This window comes from Mercenaria mercenaria, chromosome 3, assembly GCF_021730395.1.
Source record: "Mercenaria mercenaria strain notata chromosome 3, MADL_Memer_1, whole genome shotgun sequence".
Classification (NCBI taxonomy): domain Eukaryota; kingdom Metazoa; phylum Mollusca; class Bivalvia; order Venerida; family Veneridae; genus Mercenaria; species Mercenaria mercenaria.
Genome location: NC_069363.1, coordinates 60743667 through 60768975, shown reverse-complemented (window position 1 = coordinate 60768975; position 25309 = coordinate 60743667). Strand labels below are relative to the sequence as shown.

Sequence of the window (25309 nt, the reverse complement as noted above, 5' to 3'; positions counted from 1 at the left end):
CCTAGATATACAAACTCATATAAGATTATTTGTATACGAGCCTTTCTATTGTTGAAAATCCAAATACTGAATACTGCTTCTGTTATCTTAAATTCCGATCTTCAGACGATTTCAAATTGGGCATCAAGGTGGCTCAATTCTTCTTAAACAAAGTCGTTAATTACTGATATCCCGAAAATGATAGACACTATATAACTTCCCCACTGGAAATATCCTTTAGTAAATGCTTGTAATTTTCCAATTCATCAGAGGTATTATATTGCCATGAACTATGTATGCTCATTGCTGTAATAGGAAGAGGACAACCATAAGCTAATAAATCTTAATTCCTGTCCAATTCTTTATCGTATATTTGTATTCATGCTGTAAAAATAATTAAAAAAATAAATATGGTTAAACCAATTAAATACTTGTTGAGATACATGTGACACAAACTTTGGCCCTTTTGCATATTTTTTACTAAATCAAGGACCATAACTCTGGTCCGGCTCTAAGAGATCCAAATTAAAATTCCAGGTGCAAAACTTCATGTGATGAATAAAGATCCTGTGAGGTTTGATGACTCTCTGTCAAATACTTCCATATATGGGTATTTATGAGACTACTATTTCGTTCTCTTTTTTGTCCTATTGTCCTTTTAGCCATGTAAAAGAAAAATAGCCACATAAAAGCCTTACGGAATGAATGACACCAAAGAAAAAGTACAGTTACCTATTGTTCCTATAGCCATCCAAGTATGCAAATGTGGGCTCGGACAGACGAACGGACGTATATGACAGACGAACGGACCTTTATTGTATATTTATTTTGTTATAAACTAAAGTACCCAACAAGCGACAGAGAGTACCCAATAAGCAGTACGGAAAGAATAGAATTTATTTTAGATACTTCTATTGTCCTAAATACCCAACAAATGTTCTCTCGTTTGCTCGGACAGACAGACGGACGGACGGACAGACGGATAAGGGCAACTCTAAGTGACCCCTACTTCCCCCTAAAAATGGGGGCAGTGGGGGCCAAAAAAAACCCACTAATTTTGGAAGGATATAGACGATTATTGAATTTGTGCAAGAAGGTAAGAATATTACTCTCATCCTTGAAAGTAAACACGTGAGAAATTAATTTGCACATAAAACAAACGTGTGAGTATTTTACCATTTAAAACGACAGTATTGCTTAATGCATTATTTTTAAACATTTCGTACAAATAAACATGATATTTCCATGCGCCATTATGTAACTTAAAACTAAGTTTTATTAACTGAAATGGCATAGGCCTATGTTGTGTCATTATTTGGAATATTGCTATTTTTAGAACCGAAAGTAGGTATTTTATTTTTTAAGATTAAATTATCTTGAGCGCATGACATCTTACCTCGAGCACACAACATCTTATCTCGTGTGCACGACATCATATCTCCTTTGAATTACTATCCCATGAAAGGGTTATAAGTGTAAACAAAACAAAAACAAAAAACGGTGGCAGTCATATCCTTTTACTGATCTGAATACACACAGTGGGCTTTAATATACATAGATAAGATATCGTGCGCACGAGATAAGATGTTGTGCGCTCAAGACAGGATGTTGAGCACTGGATATAAGATGTCTCACACACGAGATAATATGTCATGCACTTGAAATAAGATGTCGTGTGCTCGAGATAAGATGCTGAGCGCTCGAGATAGATGTTGAGCGCTCAAGATAAGATGTCATGCGTACAAGGTAAGATGTCGAGCACTCGAGATAAGATGTCATGCACTCTAGATAAGATGTTGTGTGCTAGAAATAAGATGTTGTGCGCACAAGATAATAGAATCTGTGCCACACGCACTGACCATAGCCTTACTCATATGGCTTATCGGGATGACTTATTTTATGATCTGATATTTTATAGAACTTTTTCACCCCTCTGAGCCGTACCCGTATCTGCAGTTTATTGTTAGGGAAATGAAGACATTAAACAATCCTCTAATGTTTTATGATTCTAGGTCAAGTACATTTTAACATACATGTTTCACAAACTTTTTTTTTTGAGTAAGTCTGGACAAGAAATCTGGTCTTGTGTACTGATATAATGACGGTAGGTAAAATATTTTCGGAGTAACATTAAAATGACAATTTTTTCCTAGGTCAGGGGTCATAACTCCTACAATACTGAATGAATCCAGACGCCAAACCCCAGGTGCACAACTGCACATGCTGACCAACGTTCCTTTAAACTTTTGTGACTCTAGGTCAAATACTTTTGGAGCTATGCGCGACACAACATTAAAATGACCAATTTTTAACTAAGTCAGGGGCCATAACTCCAACACGACTGAATGAATCCAGATGCGAAACCCCAGGTGCACAACTACACATGCTGACCAACATTCCTGTAAAGTTTTGTGACTCTACGTCAAATACTTTTGGAGCTAGGCGCGACACAACATTCTCGGAAAGACGGACGGACGGACAGACAGACGGAAGGACGGACAAGAGCAAATCTAAATGCCCCCACCACTCGTGGGGGAGGGGGGGGGGCACAAAAATAAAAAAAAATCATAAAATAGGAGCCTACTAGTCATACTAACTTGCTCCAACAAATTAAAAGGCTCAGGGTGAGCTATTCTGATCTCTCACTGTCGTCCGTTGTCCGTAAACTTTTATTTTAAACGACATCTCCTCATACACGGCTAGGCCAATTTCATCCAAACTTCACAGGAATTTTCCTTGGGAGAAGCTCTTCAAAAATTGTTCAAAGAATTGAATTCCATGCAGAACTCTGGTTGCCATGGCAACCCAAAGGAAAAACTTTAAAAATCTTCTTCTCAAAAACCAGAAGCCCTAGAGCTTAGATATTTGGTGTGAAGCATTGCCTAATGGACCTCTACCAATTTTGTTCAAATCATGACCCAGGGGTCAAAATTGACCCCGCCCCAGAGGTCACTTGATTTTACATAGGAAAATCTTAAAAAATCTTCTTCTCAAAAACCAGAAGCTCTAGAGCTTAGATATTTGACATGTAGCATTGCCTAGTGGACTTCTACTAAATTGTTCAAATTATGACCCTGGGGTCAAAATTGACACCGTCCCAGGGGTCACTTGATTTTACATAGGAAAACCTTTCAAAAAATTTCTGAAAATAAACCAGAAGGCCTAGAGCTTAGATATTTGACATGTAGTATTGCCATGTGGACCTCTGCTAAATCTGTTCATACCATGACCCCGCGATCAAAATTGACACCGCCCCAGGGGCCACTTGATTTTACATAGGAAAATTTTCAAAATTTTTCTAAAAATAAACCAGAAGGCCTAGATCTTAGATATTTGACTTGTAGCATTTCCTAGTAGACTTCTAAAAAATTTGTTAAAATCATGACCCCCGGGGTCAAATTGACCCTGCCCCATGGGGTTACTTGATAATACATAGAAAAATCTTTAAAATTTTCTAAAAGTAAACCAGAAGGCCTAGAGCTTAGATATTTGACATGTAGCATTGCCTAGTGGACCTCTACAAAATTTGTTCAAATCTTGACCCCCGGGGTAAAATTGGCCCCGCTGCAGGGGTTACTTGATTGTACATCAGAAAATCTTCCAAAAAAATTTCTAAAAATCATCATTTTGACATTTGAAACATGTAGCTCATATTACTCAGGTGAGCAATCCAGGGTCCTCATGACCGTCTTGTTTTATTTTCTGAAAAATAGTTCAGAACACTCAAATATATTGTAGTCAGATGCTAGAGGCATATATTTTTCAAAAACTGAACCAAGAGTTGTCTTTCCTATGGTAATTGCCACTTCAATAGCTAGAAGATAGTAAATGTATTGATAACTCTCTTTTTTTCGTTGCAGAGGTTGACACATTATGGTGAAGTTAAAGGTAAGAATATTGTTTAAAAGATTTAAACTAATCCTATGCCTAAATTTTATATTGGAAACAAGGAGCTGTGTTCCATAAACGCTTGATGCCCCCTGTGGCATCCTTGTCGATACAAAGCAACCTAAGTCCAAAACGAGGTCCAGTTCAAGGTCAAGGTCAAACTGAGGTCAGGTGATGTCTGAAGATGAGAAATGGTCACAGGTTATATCTGCATTAGTATCAAGTCATTCTAGTTAGGGGTATTGATGCTAGACAAAACGGTCCCATTTGGTTAACCTCGTACGGACGGACGGACGAACAAACAGGACAATCACTATATGCCTCCCGCATCAGTAGATACCGGGGGCATAAAAATGAACATTTTCTACATAGCATATGTGTAAACACAAAGTAAATTTAGTAAGTTTAAACAGTTTTGTGTGTTAAGTTAAAAATATTATATTATTAATTATAGCCAAATTAAGAATGTGTACTACTACTAAAAATTTGGCAGTTATTTTGCAAGTGACAGTTACCACTTGACATGTTCCTATGAAACCAGATCTACATAAATACGTATAGTGTTTAAAATTTACATTTAACCATTTAAGATAAATTTGATAAGGATGTTAATATATTATGATAAAATATTTAAATGAAAGATAAGCCCAGAATATCTTTAAATAAACACATTCTTTAAAAATGGGACTCATAATTATATGGTTATACGCTAAAGCTTTACATGATTATTCATAATTTGTATTTTCTTAATGGGTTTTTTTAGGTTTTATTTAAAGAATAAATTGTGGCTATGACAATAATTTATCTATATATATATATATATAATAATCTAATACCGTCTCTATAGCCTAGTGGTAGAGCATCCACTACAAGAACGGGAGGTCGTAGGTTCGATCCCGGGCCGCGTCATACCAAAGACATGAAAAATGGTACTAGTAGCTCCCTTGCTTAATGCTCAGCATTAGAAGGGAAACTGACCTCTTCTCTCATACCCTCGTGGCGATGGATTCCTTCAGGAATGATGTGTCAAGAGTAATTAATATAAGTTGTAGAACTTGCTTCACAATCGGCCTAAAATAAATTATGTATAAACTAAATTCAAGTTACAACAATCTATGTAAAGCGCTTTGGAATGTGTTTATCATGAAAAGGGCGCTATATAAATCTGGTAAAATCTGTGTATATATAATATAAAATAGATCTGATTCAGACTGTTAAAAAGTTTATGAAGGAGGAAGTGGTATGTTTAACCTGTACGTGGTTTACGAGGCTGTCTGTTACTGATTTCAGGTTGGTATAATAGGAGGTTCTGGTCTCAGTAACCCAGATATACTGAAAGATAAAACAGATAAAGTTGTGGACACTCCATTTGGGAAGGTATTGTACAGTGTTCAGAACATTTGCTAAGTAACAGAACACATTGAAATGACATGAGTAAAAAGTCGGATTTAAAATTTTTGAATGTGTATAACTGAATGTATAACCATAATTATGTAAATTTATGCAAACATAAAATTAAATAGACATATAGCATTATTATGTATACCTGGTCTTTGTATCAGTTGAAATGAAATTAAAGGTGTATGCTAGAATTCCCTGTATATGAGATGGGTGAAAATTTTCCCAATAACAGAATTTCTTTAAACTTTGGATATTGAAGGACAATCATCTAAGAAACAAAAAAATGCAATAAAATTCATAGGTCACCGGATTCGAAAAAGAGTTATCTGCCCTTGAAAACGGTATTTTTTGGGGGAAATGCCGTTTTCAAGGGCAGGTAACTCTTTTTTGATACCGGTGACCTATGATTTTTATTGCATTTTTTTGTTTCTTAGATGATTGTCCTTCAATATCCAAAGTTTGAAGAAATTCTGTAATTGGGAAAATTTTCACACCAAATTCTAGCATACGTCCTTAACGAATGGGCAGTATCTATACCATTAATATCAGATTCTGTGATAGGTGTCAGTTTCTGAAAATTTATTCTTGCATATAATTATGTGAGCCTTAAGATCAATATCAGTTTAGTTCTTTATATTTTAATCATACCGTGTATACCATCCAGCTGGCTTACGGAAGGTCGGTGGTTCTACCCAGGTGCCCGCTCGTGATGAAATAATGCACGGATGGGCACCTGGGGTCTTCCTCCACCATTAAAGCTGGAAAGTCGCCATATGACCTATCATGTGTCGGTGCGACATTAAATCCAAAAAAAAATAAATAAATAAAAAATACGGTGTATAATGTACATACATGTACATTAGTTTCATTTTTTATTTGTTTGAATTCCAGCCATCAGATGCACTTGTTTTGGGAAAAATTGGAGATGTTGACTGTGTGTTGTTGTCAAGGTAATTTTGTTGTTAAGTGTTTGGAATCAGTCAAAAATTCTGTGTCAGTCAACACAGAAAAATGCCTAATCATAGTAATCAGTTGTTGATTGATGATGAGGAAAATAGATGTATCAGATCTGGAAAGATAAGATGAAAAACTAAAAAAAGTTATTCAATGGGTAATAATACAATTCAGCTAAATTTGGTAATACTGACCCCAATACCCTAGCATTGTCATTTTTTAGCTCACCTGTCACAAAGTGACAAGGTGAGCTTTTGTGATCGCGCGGTGTCCGTCGTCCATCGTCCGTGCGTACGTCCGTAAACTTTTGCTTGTGACCACTCTAGAGGTCACATTTTTCATGGAATCTTTATGAAAGTTGGTCAGAATGTTATCTTGATGATATCTAGGTCAAGTTCGAAACTGGGTCACCTGCCTTCAAAAACTAGGTCAGTAGGTCTAAAAATAGAAAAACCTTGTGACCTCTCTAGAGGCCATATATTTCACAAGATCTTCATGAAAATTGGTCAGAATGTTCACCTTGATGATATCTAGGTCAAGTTCGAAACTGGGTCACGTGCCTTCAAAAACTAGGTCAGTAGGTACAAATAGAAAAACCTTGTGACCTCTCTAGAGGCAATATATTTCACAAGATCTTCATGAAAATTGGTCAGAACGTTCACCTTGATGATATCTAGGTCAGGTTCGAAACTGGGTCATGTGCCTTTAAAAACTAGGTCAGTAGGTCAAATAATAGAAAAACCTTGTGACCTCTTTAAAGGCCATATTTTTCATCGGATCTGTATGAAAACTGGTCTGAATGTTCATCTTAATGATATCTAGGTCAAGTTCGAAACTGGGTCACGTGCGGTCAAAAACTAGGTCAGTAGTTCTAAAAATAGAAAAACCTTGTGACCTCTCTAGAGGCCATATATTTCATGAGATCTTCATGAAAATTGGTCAGAATGTTCACCTTGATGATATCTAGGTCAAGTTCGAAAGTGGGTCACATGCCTTCAAAAACTAGGTCAGTAGGTCAAATAACAGAAAAACCTTGTGACCTCTCTAGAGGCCATATTTTTCATGGGATGTATATGAAAGTTGGTCTGAATGTTCATCTTGATGATATCTAGGTCAAGTTCGAAAGTGGGTCACATGCCTTAAAAAACTAGGTCAGTAGGTCAAATAATAAAAAAACCTTGTGACCTCTCTAGAGGCCATACTTTTCATGGGATCTGTATGAAAGTTGGTCTGAATGTTCATCTTGATGATATCTAGGTCAAGTTTGAAACTGGGTCACGTGCGGTCAAAAACTAGGTCAGTAGGTCTAAAAATAAAAAAAACCTTGTGACCTCTCTAGAGGCCATACTTATGAATGGATCTCCATAAAAATTGGTCAGAATGTTCACCTTGATGATATCTTGGTCAAATTTGAAACTGGGTCACGTGCCATAAAAAACTAGGTCAGTAGGTCAAATAATAAAAAAAACCTTGTGACCTCTCTAGAGGCCATACTTTTCATGGGATCTGTATGAAAGTTGGTCTGAATGTTCATCTTGATGATATCTAGGTCAAATTTGAAACTGGGTCAGCTGCGGTCAAAAACTAGGTCAGTAGGTCTAAAATTATTAAAATCTTTTGATCTCTCTAGAGACCCTATTTTTCAATGGAACTTCATGAAAATTGGTCAGAATTTTTATCTTGATAATATCTAGGTCAAGTTCAAAACTGGGTCACATGAGCTCTAAAACTAGGTCAATATGTCAAATAATAGAAAAAAACGACGTCATACTCAAAACTGGGTCATGTGGGAAGAGGTGAGCGATTCAGGACCACCATGGTCCTCTTGTTTTAAATTCTGTCAAGTAAAAAATCGTTTTACAAGCACTTTAATAGTGACAGTTTGGGTATTACAGTGTATTAGGACATCAAAATTTTGACAGTGAAATATTTTGACAAGTTGTGAGATACTTTTTCATGAGTTGTCAACGTAGATAAACACAACCTATATCAGATTTGGTATGATAAGGCTTAATGTAATGTATGAAGATTTAAAAGTTCCAGTTGGTATAGTAAAGCATTATACTGGCTCTATTTCATTTCAGGTTTGCAAAGAATTTATGAAAGTTTGGTGTGAAAAGCATAGCACGTCTATCTCTTTCTTATCTAGGTCTTAATATTTTTACCCATACTACGATTTGTTTGAACGTAATGCATAAGATTATGTTGCACTGTACTCGAAAACTATTTCTTCGGCAGTATAAGAAAGAAACAAAAATAGTTAATGTGTAGACACTTGTGTCTGAGCCATACCATTTTGCAATTAGTTCTTGATTTAATAATGACGATTTTTATTGGCATAGCAACATAGTTAACAACTGTACAAAGAACAGTGTTTTGAGTCAGCTGTGTCTTTATTGTATATAGCATAGATTAAAAAAGCATATTTAAAATGTTACAGACACGCTCGAGGTCACACTATTATGCCTGGAAGAGTAAATTACAGAGCGAACATCTGGGCACTGAAGGAGGAAGGGTGTACACATATCCTGGTCACTACAGCTTGTGGTTCACTACAAGAAGGTATCCATCCCGGAGATATTGTTATACTTGACCAATTTATTGACAGGTATGGCTCAAGAGACAAAGTCAGATGACCTTGAAGTTCAAGGCTTTAGTTTAATAAGGTTAAAAGACAGTAAAAATAAGTTGAAAATAAAGTTTTTTGCCCAATCCAACAATTCATGTGGTCCCAGGCCACTGTCCTTAATATTTTCTATGTTTGAATCATTCTGACTGGAAAACTTGAATGACTTTAACATTTTTTCCCATCTCCTTGAGATCTCGAGCATTGTTTTACTGTATTATCACAGAAATGGACATAGCTGTCCAGTTATCTTTACCATGTAGATAATTTTACTCTTTACAAGAGAGACATATTTACAGACAGAAAAATGTTCCTTGATTTGGGTCTGCAACTGTTTGCCTTCTTCTTTCACTTGTCGGAAACTGCATAATGAATTGCTTGTAAAGATGGCAACTAGTACCTACAGTAGAACATTGATGGCAGGAGGTCTGAAGAGTAGGAGTGAAATACCCAGAGTTTCAAGCTGTCCAGACAATGAAACTGCAAAGGACTAAATGAATTGTTCGAGTACGCCTTTAATGCTGAGGGCAAGCAGTGCTTCAGTATACTTCTAAAGTTAAGATTGTGTCTTCGAACTTTCATATTTGACCCAAGTGTACATTAGTTTATATCTCACTAGCATTTGGATAAAGTAAGTCACACACAGAGTTTTTGTCATAACATAAAAAAAGACCTGTACCTAAATGCTTGATGTGTAACCTGTATAACTGTATTTTGTAGCTGATTTTCTTTTTTAATTGAACAGGTGTAAGCAACTGGTTAAGGTGATTGAAAAACTGAAAATGCCATGGGTTTGAATCCCCTTCTTGAATGTAAAATTCTTGAGGTACATGTCTGACATGTGGAAGATTGTTCTACCAAACTACTTTGAAAATGCAGTAACATTACAGTTAAGTTACCTATGGTGTTCCTCCATGAGCAAGGTGGAAAGTTGTCATATGTCCTGAAGTACCAGCATTCATGTCTGCTTCATTATGTACTTGACAGTATCACATACAGCGAAGAAGTATAAATTTCATTTTGTTATGTTTCAGGACGCACCATAGAGAGCAGACGTTCTATGATGGTACTGAAGGCGGGCCATGTGGTATATGTCATATACCTCTTGCTGAGCCTTTCTGTCCAATTACCAGTGATGTAAGTTTCTTTGATCTGATTAAGAGGTTTAGAAGATAATTAACTGTCATATAATTTGTTGAGCCGCGCCATGAGAAAACCAGCATAGTGCGATTGCAACCAGCATGGATCCAGACTTAGTCTTATCTGCGCAGTCTGGTCAGGATCCATGCTGCTCGCTTTCAAAGCCTATTGCAATTAGAGAAACTGTTAACGAACAGCATGGATCCTGACCAGACTGCGTGGATGCGCAGGCTGGTCTGGATTCATGCTGGTCGCAAATGCACTATGTTGATGCGGCTCATATTATGTAGACAATTGAAAGTTCTTCTGAGACAGCTTGAGTATAAAGAGAACTGGAACTACTGTCTTACCCTTGCATGAAAAGAGGGGGCTATTATGGTCTGAACACTTGGTTTTGCTGTAACTCTGTGATTCCAGCAGGTATACAAGTTTCGAGATACGGGACCAAACATTTTAGTCCTGTTTGGCACCATATAACCTGTACTATGCTGGTGTGCCATAAATCACAAATCAAACCAAAACAACATTGAAAGACAATGATATAGAAATACATAACAGAAATTATTTAGGCCTCCGTTGCAGAGTGGTTAAGGTTATTGACTTCAAATCACTTGCACCTCATGTATGTGGGTTTTAGCCTCACTCGTGGCGTTGAATTCAAGCCCTCCAGCTGGCTAACGGTTTGCCGGTGGTTCTACCCAGGTGCCCGCCAGTGATGAAATAATGCATGGAGAGGCACTAGGGTCTTCCTCCACCATCAAAGCTGCCACATGACCTTTAAATGTGTCGGTGCAACGTTAAACCCAACAGAAACAAAAGAAAATAATTTAGCAATGGATTTTACATTACAAAATATTTTTAATTTAATTTTACAACATTGTTTTATTACTTTATAATGATTTTTTTTAGCATGATCATTAATCTAGATTAAATTTATTATATAAAGAACTTGAGATCATAATATTTTGTTTTCTGTTTATATGCAGTTTTTGTACAAAACTGCGCAGGAATTAGAATACAGTGTGCATAAAGGTGGTACCATGCTGACTATAGAGGGACCAAGATTTTCATCAAAAGCAGAGAGTAAAATGTGGAATTTTTGGGGAGCTCACTGTATCAACATGACTACAGTACCAGAGGTAGGCAGAACGCAACAGTAAATATCTTATGTCAGGAATAGGCAGTACATCATAATTACGGTACAGTGCATTGGATTGGTCACACACTGCATGGGTTTAAGTATAGTGCACATAGTTGGATCCGCACAGCACTGAGAAAAATTTATAATATTTCTCATTACATTTGTGTATTTCAATGCAAGCTTATTGAACTGTGTAATGTATTAATTGTGATAACATTTCCGCAAATGTTTCTGTCATAATATGTGATATTAAAAGAATCACAGGCCTTAGAATTTAGTCACCCACAAGACAAAGCAAACTACAAAAGGTTATTTTAATTATGGAAAGCAAAGTTGATTAAACATTTTGGCATCCATATGCAAGATACGGATATTTTCTAGCAAACTTGTATATTAAAGTAGACATTTCCAGATCAGTCTGTTTTAAATTTAACTTGGTTAGTGCCAAAAGGAAAGAAGTTACCAGGAGGTTGTACTTTAGTTTTTTGTTGTAACATGGTTAAATTCTGGACTTTGTTCCATGCGCCAACAGTTTGTAATTTAGTAAATTGTTCTAATGCTGGTTTAAACAAAATACTGTATTCGGCATTTAAGGATAACATGGTGCAATAGCCATATTTCATATCTTGTAACTGGATGGTAATATTTAAATGAAATTTGGTCACTTTAAAGACATTCAAAATTAAAAATGTTTCACCGAGAGATTTTTCAAATGTTACCATTTTTGGGGGAGATAATCGGTATTGAAGTTAACATTGATGCCTATGGAAAATATATAATTTCTTTGATTATGAGAATCTGAACTTGAGTTTCGAGAAAATTTTACGGTAGAAAGCTGCATTATATGGTTCTGATCCAAATTTCAAAAAGAAATCTAAAATTCCTCGTAGGGAAAAGGAAAAAAATATTTTTTCTAGTTTTCAGGGAAGATAACTCATGAAAAAACAAAATTATCAGGGGAGGTAATCTACAGGAAATATTTGAGAACTTCTGTCACTATTTAACTTGTCAATATGCAACTTATTTCTATCGTTTGACATTTTCAAAGCTTACATTATCAAGTTGTATGTACGCTTTTGGTGATATTGCGGCCTATTACGGGTAGTTATCCTTAACAGGTTGTAATTGAGTACCATATTGTATTCTATGTTCTAACAGGTTGTGTTAGCCAGAGAATCAGGACTGTGTTATGCTGCAATGGGACTTGTTACAGACTACGATAGTTGGAGAGAAGATAAAGCCTCGGTACCTTTTAGTTTCAGTCATCTTGTTTTAAGCCATATTTTTAGCTCAATCATTCAGAGAATTGATAGAGCTACCATATTTACTCGCCCATTTGTTGGTGTTGGTGTCTGCATCTTCTTTGGCATCCTGATGTGGTTAAGTTTTTAACATGTCACTGTTCTGCACAGGTTTAGCTCTTATTTTACTTTTTATTTACGCCTTTGTTTTAAAAACTGGACCATCAACCGGACATTTTATCATGAATATTTTTTAGTGTTAGTATGACCTGATTTAGTTCATACTTGCACTCAAAAATATTCATGATAAAATGTTCAACATACATAAACTGTCCAACATACATGATAAAAGTCTAACATAGATGATAAAGTGTACAACATACCAACATACATAATAACAGTGTCCCACATACATGATACAGTGTCCATTATACGTTATGCATTGTCCAGTATATATGATACTGTGTTCAACATACATAATACATTACAAAAAATCTTATTCTTTTTTCAGGTAAATGTAGAAAATGTGATGAAAACCTTTGGCGAAAACTCCAAAAGGGCAACAAATGTATTACTTAATGTTATTCCTAAATTAAAAGATTACGACTGGACAGCAAAGTTGAAGGAAAATGCGGTAATATGTTTTTCCGTTGCTTGGCTTGCATTAGTTCTAATAGATTAAAGTTAACACTATTTCATGGTTTCCATTCTAAAGATCTGTATGACTTATTATACAAATGTATATATACCCTTTACTTTATAATGTTTATGTCAAGACAATGTTAAATGACTGGATTTAGTGTATTAATATAAGTAAGTTAACGTTCGCAAATTAGAATCCAAAATATGGATTAGCTACTTGTTTGTTTATGAATTATTATAATGTCAAATTCCATATCCATGAATTTGTTTCAGGATTTGGTGAAAGGATCCGTGTTGCTGCCTCACAGCTATTAGATGTACATCATATCATGTGGCGGGACATTGCCAAGACTTTTCGACATCTCAACATGGCCCGTCTACCTTTCCTTCATCATACATGTACTTCACTTAAACAAGATACTCTAACAGCTACTAGAGGGACATCACAGTGCTTGGACATTGTCGGGAAATTTCAGCATGTGCTGGGACATCTCAACATGTGCTGCCTATCTTTCCTTCATCATACTTCATGTAAACAAGATGCTCCCACAGCTACTGGATGGATGTCATAACATGTGCAGTCTATTTTTCCCTCATTATAGCTTATACTCTCTTAGACTAATAGTTAACAAGATACTTCTTCGGTAAACAAGATACACCCCAGTTAAAGGTACTAATTCCCTCCAGTTACTAAATGGATACCGCATTATACACCAGTGAAACATGCCTTCATCATACTTCATATTCTCTCAACTGGAGTGACTAGTCAAGATGTGCTTAATATGTCAACATTACTTTTTCAGGATGGTTTAAGATGGGGGGTCACTGTCCCCCAAAAATTCTTCAGTTATTTCAATTCATCATGTCAATTCAAGAACTTTATGCACTGAAAAGTTTTGTTCCCTCTGAAAAGCAGTGTTGTAGGACTGGAAATGAATCACTTCTGTGAGAGTTCTAGTTGCATTAGACAAGCCCAGTTCCGCTATACAGAATCGGAATAGTCGAGCATGCTGTCTCCTCCGACAGCTGTTTCTTAGGTTCTGCTGGACAGATATACGATCATGAAGGTTTTTGTGTGCTTGAAATTTTTTTGTTTGTTATGCTAAGAATCCTAGTTAGCACTGAACGGCAGGATTTGATATTACACAATGTATTTGATTTATCAGATTCAGTGCCTGAAAACTATCTGCTCATGAAACAAAATTATGTATGATGGCTTCATTGAAAATAACCCTTATCATGATGGGCACGATTGATTCTGCCATTGCGACCAGTGTACACCTTGATCAGCCTGCACATCCATGCAGTCTGATCAAGATCTGCACTGTTCACCATTCAGTCAGTATCTTTTTGGTAAGCACCCCTTTTAAAAGTTAATGGTACTGTCCAAACTGAAAGATGGACAAGTTCATTATAGAAATACAGCAGGGTAAGAGTTAAATCCAAAACACAAGAGACCAACATTGTTTAATCTTTATTAGTAAATCAATGCGTATAGTATTAACAATTGCTCAATTTGTAACATGTAACACAGATATGCCTTGTCAGTATAGTGTCTGTAAATTAAACATACAATTAAAACTTGACAGTACAGTGCTCCCTCTCTACAACACCCTTTGGGAGACGGAAAATTTGGTTGTTGTTCGGAGGGAGTTGTTGTAGAGAGGTAAAATACAGAACAATTAATTTAGCATATTTTGGAGTCAGTAGCAAGTGTTGTTGCAAGGAGGGAACTGTTGTTGTTCAGAGGGTCGCTGTAAAGAGAGTGCACTGTATATATAATTATGTTTTAATTCATGCTTATAAAATAGATGTACATGTAATGATGTAACATTTCACAGAATATAACTGATTAAAATCCAAAATGAGCCAGTATTTGTTTCAGTGATAAGGAAAACAGACTTCTGATTTGTATACATCTTTTTTGAAAGGCTATCCGGAAGGATAAATTGCCATTTGGATGATAAACCATTTACAAGTTTACATTAAATTTTCAATTGTGACATTTATATACTATTGTGGCTGTGAGTGTTACAGTATTGTAAAAAGTATTTTTTATTTTTGTATTGCGACATATATTATCAACATCATGTTATAACATTTTTCTTACAATGAGGCAAAACCAAACTGAAATTTTGATTTGTAATGGAAAGCTCTGACAGGTTAATATCATTAATTTTCTTTAAACTTTGTATGCAGAACAGATTTTTAGATAAAAAAATAAAATAGCAAAAAAAACTAGTTTTTCTCTTCTATTACTGTTACTACTAATGGTATGTTGTTATTAACTGTTCACAAGTACATCAATGTATTGGTGGAATGTTGTACTTTAATATAAAGGATTATACTACAAACAGAGCTGCTGACATCACACTTGACTGTTAAAAATGGATTTTCTAAGAAAAGGTATACTGTCCAAATTCATGCAAGGGTTATGGGACTTGATCAATTGCAGCCAATATCTGTGTGAACACAAAAGAAACAAGGTGAGGGTGGAGTTTTGGTGGAATAAAAATCAGGAGCATTGATTTACATGCTGTGTAAAATCCCTATTAAGTTTCTTGACTCTAGGTCAAATTCTTTCTTGAGGTAGTATGTGACACAATCTTTTAGGTCTTTTATGCATACCTTTGAATACATTATGGGCTGTGACTCCAATCTTGAAGAGTAAGCTCCTGGTGCACAACTTCTCATGCTGATTAATATTCCTAATGTAGTATCTCTGTAGCAAAGCCAAACGGTAATCCATGTACTAGTAGGCGTGGCTTTAATGATCAACCTTTACACTTCCAATTCATGCGCATGCTCATTTCTGGTAAACATATTTACTACTATGCCATCACTTCAAGAATCAGATTAAGTAAATACTTTGTACAGTTAACACTTGTGTTTGATTACTTTAATAGTTGTAATTACTCACATTACAATATTTACATCTCAATAAGTATAAGAACAAATTGAGGGCTCAGAGCGAAACTAGTCTATCTGCTTCTATTTCTGTATACACTTAGGACTAGTTTCTGAGCCCTCGAAATATAAAATGGTGACAAGAAATGGGATTATATATTTTATTATAAGTTTAGAATAAACGTTTGGAAAATACATTTAAAACAAGAGCTGTTGGAGGACAGCAACGCTCGACTATTCAACAGCCTTGTCAATGAATGAATACAAAAGTCGAAAATGGGGTATAATTTTGTAAAAATGCAAAACAGGGTTATGGAACCTGCACAGTGCTTATCAGCTCATGACAGTGGACAAGTGTGTGAAGTTTCAATCTATTCCCATTAGTGGGTACTGAGATACCAGATTACATATAAGAATTTAACCAAAAACTGCTAAGTTGAAAAAGGGGCATAATTAAGATTGTAAAATGCAAAGTAGTTATTGGACCTTTGCACTGCATGTCATATCATGACAGTGAACAAGTGTGTGAAGTTTTAATCCTTTCCCATTAGTGGATACTGAGATACCAGCTTACATACAAAAACTTGAACAAAAATTTCAAAGTCGAAAAAAAGGGGCATAATTTTGTAAAAAAGCAAAACAGAACTAGAGCTATCACTAAAGGTGATGAATGTACCCCCAGCATGCACTGACACAGTACATTGCAATTTTACGCACACAAGATTGCATAATTATGTGGACTGTATGTATATAGACTGTATGTATACAGTATAGTAACAAAAAACAAAGTCCCATAACTATGCAGAATATTTATCTAAAAGAATGTAACATGTACCATGCACAACTAGGGTTGGTACTGATCACTTGTGTGAAGTTTCATTAAATTGTGTGTAAGGGTTTGGTAGATTAGGCACGCACAAGATTGCATATGCAGAATGTATGTACATAGTATGTTAACAAGAAACAAAGTCCCATAACTCTGCAATTTTTGTCGCTGAAAGAACCTAACATGCCCATGCACAACTACTGTTGTTACTGATCACTTGTGTGAAGTTTCATTAAATTGTGTCAAGGGGATGAGGAGAGATGGTGCGCACAAGATTGTGTCTATGCATATAGTATAGTAACAAAAAAACAAAGTCCCATAACTCTGCAAATTTTTTTCCTGAAAGAACCTAACATGCCCCATGCACAACTACTGTTGTTACTGATCACTTGTGTGAAGTTTCATTAAATTGTGTCAAGGGGATGAGGAGAGATGGTGCGCACAAGATTGTGTCTATGCATATGGTATAGTAACAAAAAAACAAAGTCCCATAACTCTGCAAATTTTTTTCCTGAAAGAACCTAACATGCCCCATGCACAACTACTGTTGTTACTGATCACTTGTGTGAAGTTTCATAAAATTGTGTCAAGGGGATGAGGAGAGATGGTGCGCACAAGATTGTGTCTATGCATATAGTATAGTAACAAAAAACAAAGTCCCATAACTCTGCAAATTTTTTTTCTGAAAGAACCTAACATGCCCCATGCACAACTACTGTTGTTACTGATCACTTGTGTGAAGTTTCATTAAATTGTGTCAAGGGGATGAGGAGAGATGGTGCGCACAAGATTGTGTCTATGTATATAGTATAGTAACAAAAAAACAAAGTCCCATAACTCTGCAAATTTTTTTCTAAAAGAACCTAACATGCCCCATGCACAACTACTGTTGGTACTGATCACTTGTGTGAAGTTTCATAAAATTCTGTCAAGGGGATAAGGAGAGATGGTGCGCACAAGATTGCGTCTACGGACAGACGGCCAGACGGACAGACAACCTGAAACCAGTATACCCCCCCTTACAACTTTGTTGTCGGGGGGTACAATTATGGAACATGTGCAGTGTAAGTCAGTTATCACAGTAAATAAGTGTGTGAAGTTTCAATCCATTCCCACAAGTGGTTACTGAAATACCAGCTTACATACAAAACCTTAACTAAATTGGGACGCGGCCGCCAACACACGGGTGAGTCCAATAGCTCTACTATTCTATGAATAGCCGAGCTAAAAACGGACAATAATCCTTAAAACTAGAACTGTTTTTGAGAAAAGCGCATGTCTCCCACAAATGCCTAATCATCTGAATAGTTACGTATCTGAGTCAACCATGCACCAATGACTTAGAGTGCGGATACTGGTATCTGTGTATGCATTAATGACTAAGAGTGCAGATACTGTAATTCAAGAGCCACTAGTTATCGAACCTGGCTGAGGACTTACTGGCAAACACATTTTGTTCAAGTTTGGTGAAGATCGGATGAGCGACAAGATTTGCGACCGACAGACAGACACACACACACAGACAGGAGTAAATCAATATGTATCCCACCAGAGTGATGTGGGAGACATAATAACCCCAAAATGGATTGGGAATCAAGAGACTTGAGCAATGCATTCAAACACTTCAAAGAACACTCTTGAGTTTATGTTCAAAGGTCCATTATTGACCAAATCTGAATAAGTGCAATGTAACTACTTGATGTTGTAGGTTGGCTCAAAAGGAAGACTAATTTATTCCACATGGGAGCTTATTAACACAGAAAAGAAGAAACTAAAAACATACTATGAAAGGTTTAAAGAGTATTGCAAACCCAAGAGCAATATCATTTATAACAGGTACCTGTTCAAGTCAAGAGTGCAAAATGAAAATGAACTGTTTAGATATTTCGTGACTGAACTCAAAACGTTAACTAGAAAATGCTTTTGTAAAAAAGTGCATGTCTCCCCCAATGCAAAGTCCTATAGGCAAGAAGTCAATAGGGGTCAGGAGCAAAAGTCAAAGAGACACTGATGGTTGGCTGCAATAGGGATCATCTACTTGGCATGTCCAGTCATCCCGCAAAATTGCAACACTCTTGGCCTAGTGGTTCTCAAGTCACTGTTCAGGCTCCTGTGATCTTGACCTTTGATCAAGTGACCTCAAAATAAATAGGGGTCATCTACTCTGCATGTCCAGTCATCCTATTAAGTTTCAACATTGTAGGTCAAGTGGTTCTCAAGTTATTTCCAAAAAATGATTTTACATGAACAGGCCACTGTGACCTTGACCTTTAATAGAGTGACCCCAAAATCAATAAGGGTCATCCACTCTGCATGTTCAATCATCCTATGAAGTTTCAACATTCTGGGTCAAGTGGTTCTCAAGTTATTGATCGGAACTGGTTATCAATGTTCAGGCCCCTGTGACCTTGACCTTTAACGGAGTGACCCCAAAAACAATAGGGGTCATTTATTCTGCATGAACAATCATCCTATGAAGTTTCAACATTCTGTGTTGAGAGGTTCTCAAGTTATTGATTGGAAATGGTTTTCCATGTTCAGGCCCCTGTGGCCTTGACCTTTAACAGAGTGACCCTAAAATCGTTAGGTGTCATCTACTCTGCATGACCAATCATCCTATGAAGTTTTTAATCATTCTGGGTCAAGTGGTTCTCAAGTTACTGACCGGAAATGGTTTTCAATTTTCAGGCCCCTGTGACCTTGACCTATCACAGAGTGACCCCAAAATCGTTAGGGGTCATCTACTCTGCATGACCAATCATCCTATTAAGTTTCAACATTCTGGGTCAAGTGGTTCTCAAGTTACTGACCGGAAATGGTTTTCAATGTTCAGGCCCCTGTGACCTTGACCTTTATGGAGTGACCCCAAAATCGATAGGGGTCATCTACTTTGCATGTACAATCATCCTATGAAGTTTCAACATTCTGGATCATGTGATTCTCTAGTTACTGATCGGAAATGGTTTTCAATGTTCAGGCCCCTGTGACCTTGACCTTTGACGGAGTGAACCCAAAATCAATAGGGGTCATCTACTCTTTATGACCAATCATCCTATGAAGTTTCAACATTCTGGGTAAAGTGGTTCTCTAGTTATTGATCGGAAACAGTTTTCAATGTTCAGGCCCCTGTGACCTTGACCTTTGACAGAGTGACCCCAAAATCAATAGGGGTCATCTACTCTTCATGACCAATCATCCTATGAAGTTTCAACATTCCGAGTCAAGTGGTTCTCTAGTTATTGATCGGAAATGGTTTTCAATGTTCAGGCCCCTGTGACCTTGACCTTTGACCGAGTGACCCCAAAATCAATAGGGGTCATCTACTCTTCATGATCAATCATCCTATGAAGTTTCAACATTCTGGGTCAAGTGGTTCTCTAGTTATTGATCGGAAATGGTTTTCAATGTTCAGGCCCCTGTGACCTTGACCTTTGACGGAGTGACGGTCGTCTACTCCAGCAACCCTACAATCCTATGAAGTTTGAAGGTTCTAGGTCAAATGGTTCTCCAGTTATTGCTCGGAAATGAAGTGTGACGTACGGACGGACTGACGGAAGGACGGACAGACAGGGCAAAAACAATATGTCTCCTGAGGGAGACATAATAAAAGATTGTAATTATCCGGCAGGGATTCAGCAGGACTTAATGCGTGATCACATTGTATTTGGCATTAGGTCTGGGAAACTGATCATGGAAGGATCTGACCTAACATTAGGAAGGTGCACAGACGTTGCACACACCTATGAACTAAGTCAGTCACAAGCTCAGGCACTCGCTTCTGGGTCAAAAGTAGCACAACAATCTGTTGACCCAAGACGACAGAATTCAAAGGCTGAACATAAAGGACACAAACAATCTTGTCATCAGAAAAAAGGGGAAAGAAGACCATGTGCGAGTGTTGTGGACATGAAAAACATTCACATTTTCACCCTCTGAGGAACTGTTTATTAAACTAAACTGGATGAAATTCCCACAGCGAGTCAAATACAAACAGTCAATTATGGTTTATAAGTCTGTCAACAATATAGGCCCTCAATACCTACAAGATAAATTTACTCACACCCATAATATTCACAAACGTAGTCCAAGATCAACTGACTCAGAACTTAACTTGTATCCCCCTAAACCAAGATTAGAATTTTTTTGAAAAAGCTTTGAATACTCTGGAACAAAAATCTGGAATACACTGCCAAATGATGTCCGTCAGGCAGAAAGTCTTGCAAGCTTTAAAAGTAAATACATAAGTCATTGGAGAATGTCTTCTATAGGTAAAAGTTCATAAGCAATAACATTAAAGTGTCGTATTCAAATTTTTGTAAATTAATTATTCCAAATTTTGTCTATGATGACTATTATGTTTTGTACAGTCATCAATATTGTGAGATGTTACGTTTATATCTATTTCCTTTGTTTAAAAAATTGTCATGAAACATCTCTTCATCTATTATAAAGCTTGTTTTTGGTCTCTCCTTGATATCATTGTTTACATGTAAATACCATATGATTGTCATATTCAACCTCATTTTGTTTCATTTTGTACCATTGTAAATATGTGTTTTGTATGAGGCTCACAGGGAAGATTGGGCTAGACCTAACTGTGTCGCCTCTATAAATAAAGTCTTTCTTATTATTATTATTATATATTTTAAAGAATGTCCAGCAAAAGGACATAAGTGTTAACAAGAGGGCCATGATGGCCCTATATCGCTCACCTGAGTTTAATTGCTTTCTTGAAAAAAATTCTTTGCTAAAGCTAAACAAAAAACCCCATGGGGTGGGGTCAATTTGACCCCGGAGGTAATGATTTGAACAAATTTTGTAGAAGTCTACTAGGCAATGCTACATGTCAAATATCTAAGATCTAAGCCTTCTGGTTTATTTTTAGAAATTTTTTGAAGATTTTCCTATGTAAAATCAAGTGACCCATGGGGTGGGGTCAATTTTAACCCCGGGGGTCATGATTTGAACAAATTTTGTAGAGGTCCACTAGGCAATGCTACATATGAAATATCTAAGCTCTAGGCCTTCTGGTTTATTTTGAAGATTTTTCTATGTACAGTCAAGTAATCCCATGGGGCGGGGTCAATTTGACCCCGGGGGTCATGATTTGAATAAATTTTGTAGAAGTCTACTAGGCAATGCTACATGTCAAATATCTAAGACCTAGGCCTTCTGGTTTATTTTTAGAAAATTTTTGAAGATTTTCCTATGTAAAATCAAGTGACCCCTGGGGTGGGGTCAATTTTGACCCGAGGGTCATGATTTGAAGAAATTTTGTAGAGGTCCACTAGGCAATGCTACATGTCAAATATCTAAGCTCTAAGCCTTCTGGTTTATTTTTAGAAATTTTTTGAAGATTTTCCTATGTAAAATCAAGTAACCCCTGGGGCGAGGTCAATTTTGACCCCGGGGTCATGATTTGAACAATTTTAGTAGAGGTCCACTAGGCAATGCTACAAGTCAAATATCTAAGCTCTAGGGCTTCTGGTTTTTGAGAAGAAGATTTTTTAAGATTTTCCTATGTAAAATCAGGTGACCCCGGGGCGGGGTCAATTTTGACCCTGGGGTCATGATTTGAACAAACTTGGTAGAGGTCCACTAGGCAATGCTTCACACCAAATATCTAAGCTCTAGTGCTTCTGGTTTTTGAGAAGAAGATTTTTAAAGTTTTTACTTTTGGTTGCCATGACAACCAGAATTCTGTATGGAATTCAATTCTTTGAACAATTTTTAAAGAAGACCATCCAAGGAACAACCCTGTGAAGTTTCATCAAAATTGGTCTGTTGGTTTAGGAGGAGATGTTGTTTAAAGGAAAGTGTGGACGGACGGACGGACGGACGACGGACGGACGGACGGACGCCGGACGGTGAGTGATCACAATACCTCACCCTGAGCACTTTGTGCTCAGGTGAGCTAAAAATGTGGGAAAATGAACCATTTTCAAACTAAGTGCAAATCCAGAAATACAGTGAACTAAACAAGAGGGCCAAAATGGCCCTATATCGCTCACCTGTTATCATTGCACTTAAGGACAAGAAGGTCAAATAATGACCTAGTTTTTGAAGGCATGTGACCCAGTTTTATACTTGACATAGATATCATCAAGGTGAACATTCTCACCAATTTTCATGAAGATCTCATGAAAAATATGGCCTTTAGAGAGGTCACAAGGTTTTTCTATTTTTAGACCTACTGACCTACTTTTTGACCGCATGTAACCCAGTTACGAACTTGACCTAGATATCATCAAGGTGAACATTCTCACCAATTTTCATGAAGATCCATTGAAAAATATGGCCTCTAGTAAGGTCAAAATGTTTTTCTATGTTTAGACCTAGTGACCTAGTTTTTGACCGCAGTTGACCCGGTTTCAAGCTTGACCTAGATATCATCAAGATGAACATTCAGACCAACTTTCATACAGATCCTATGAAAAATATGGCCTCTAGAGTGGTCACAAGGTTTTTCTATTATTTGACCTACTGACCTACTTTAAGACCGCATGTGAACCAGTTTCAAACTTGACTTAGATATCATCAAGGTGAACATTCTGACCAATTTTCATGAAGATACATTGAAAAATATGGCCTCTAGGGAGGTCATAAGGATTTTCTATTTTTAGATCTACTGACCTAGTTTTGGACCGCAGTTGACCCAGTTTCGAACTTGACCTAGATATCATCAAGATGGACAATCTGACCAATTTTCATGCAGATCCCATGAAAAATACGGCCTCTACAGAGGTCAGAAGGTTTTTCTATTATTTGACCTACTGACCTAGTTTTGGACTGGACATGACCCAGTTTCGAACTTGACCTAGATATCATCCAGATGAACATTCTGATCAATTTTCATGAAGATCTTGTGAAAAATATGGCCTCTAGAGAGGTCACAAGGTTTTTCTATTATTTGACCTACTGACCTAGCTTTTGACCGCAGTTGACCCAATTTCAAACTTAACCTAGATATCATCAAGATGAACATTCTGACCAACTTTCATGCAGATCCCATGAAAAATATGGCCTCTACAGAGGTCACAAGGTTTTTCTATTATTTGACCTACTGACCTAGTTTTGGACCAGACGTGACCAAGTTTCGAACTTGACCTAGATATTATCAAGATGAACATTCTGACCAATTTTCATAAAGATCTTACAAAAAATATGGCCTCTAGAGGTCACACGGTTTTTCTATTTTTAGACCTTCTGACCTAGTTTTTGACCGCACGTGACCCAGTTTCGAACCTGACCTAGATATCATCAAGGTGAACATTCTGACTAATTTTCATAAAGATCCCATGAAAACTGTGTCCTCTAGAGTGGTCACAAGCAAAAGTTTACGCACGGACGGACGACGGACGCTGCGTGATCACAAAAGGGGGTGAAAAAAAGTCAGACTTATCAAGTGATTCAGATTTTCAAATATGGACAGTAACAAATTTTACTTCACATCCCGACTGCAATGGTTCACCATGGACTGCAGACGAATGCAGGGAAGTAATTAAAACTCACTTTGATGACAAGCACACTGTCCACCACTGTTATACATGTAACAAAAACGACTGCACAAGCCTGAGTAAATCTGAGATCCAGAGAATTCTACCAAAGAAATTCCAGCATAGCTGGCTTAACAAGAGCACCGCCTTGCAGGTGCTGATGCTCATCTGATTTTTTTGTATAACAGAAATATTGCCCTACCCATGATTTTCTAAGTCTAAAAAGGGCCATCATTCTTGCAAAAAGCAGGATAGAGTTATGTTTCTTGAAGTACAGTGTCCGCTTATGATGGTGAAAAACTGTTGCAAGTTTTAAAGCAATAGCTTCGATAGTTTATGAGAAAAGCTGACCTAAACATAAAACTTATCCAAGAAAACTGATTTTCTAAGTCCATAAGGGGCAATAATTCTTGCAAAAAGCAGGATGGAGTTATATTTCTTGATGTACAGGGTCAGCTTATGATGGTGAACAAGTGTTGCAAGTTTCAAAGCAATAGCTTTGATAGTTTAAAAGAAAAAGTTGACCTAAACATAAAACTTTACCAAGGAATCTGATATTTTCTAAGTATAAAAGGGGCCATAAATCTTGCAAAAAGCAGAATGGAGTTACGTTTCTTGCTGTACAGGGTCAGCTTATGATGGTTAACATGTGTTGCAAGTTTCAAAGCAATAGCTTTGACAGTTTAGGAGAAAAGCTGACCTAAACATAAAACTTAACCAAAAAATCTGATTTTCTAAGTCCAAAAGGGGCAATAATTCTTGAAAAAAGCAGGATAGAGTTACAATTCTTGATGTACAGGGTCAGCTTATGATAATGAACAAGTGTTGCAAGTTTCAAAGCAATAGCTTTGATAGTTTAAAAGAAAAAGTTGACCTAAACATAAAACTTAACCAAGAAATCTGATATTTCCTAAGTCCAAAAGGGGCCATAATTCTTGCAAAAAGCAGGATGGAGTTATGTATCTTGCTGTACAGGGTCAGCTATTGATGGTGAACAAGTGTTCCAAGTTTCAAAGCAATACTTTTGTTAGTTTAGGAGAAAAGTTGACCTAAACATAAAACTTAACC

At 36.7% G+C, this 25309-nt stretch overlaps 1 protein-coding gene across 2 annotated transcripts; it reads left to right on the top strand.

Annotated features, from left to right (window-relative positions):
* The first annotated feature begins 1072 nt into the window (after window positions 1-1072).
* LOC123525723 (S-methyl-5'-thioadenosine phosphorylase-like) lies at window positions 1073-15253 on the top strand. Of its 2 annotated transcripts, none has more exons than XM_053538704.1 (10): window positions 1073-1142; window positions 3840-3867; window positions 5158-5244; window positions 6160-6218; window positions 8663-8830; window positions 9883-9985; window positions 10975-11127; window positions 12288-12374; window positions 12882-13004; window positions 13286-15253. In XM_053538704.1, exons 2-10 carry the CDS (start codon window positions 3853-3855, stop codon window positions 13325-13327), a joined length of 837 nt encoding a protein of 278 aa, XP_053394679.1. In that variant the 5' UTR covers window positions 1073-1142; window positions 3840-3852; the 3' UTR covers window positions 13328-15253. The 2 variants fall into 2 exon arrangements, with proteins under 2 accessions (XP_053394679.1, XP_053394680.1); XM_053538705.1 differs by lacking the exon at window positions 1073-1142 and adding an exon at window positions 1353-1725.
* Window positions 15254-25309: the final 10056 nt, after the last annotated feature.

Coding starts and splice junctions, on each gene's coding strand:
- LOC123525723 (XM_053538704.1), top strand. Junction 6,219..8,662: donor GACTGTGTGTTGTTGTCAAG/GTAATTTTGTTG, acceptor AAAATGTTACAG/ACACGCTCGAGGTCACACTA. Junction 9,986..10,974: donor TCTGTCCAATTACCAGTGAT/GTAAGTTTCTTT, acceptor GTTTATATGCAG/TTTTTGTACAAAACTGCGCA.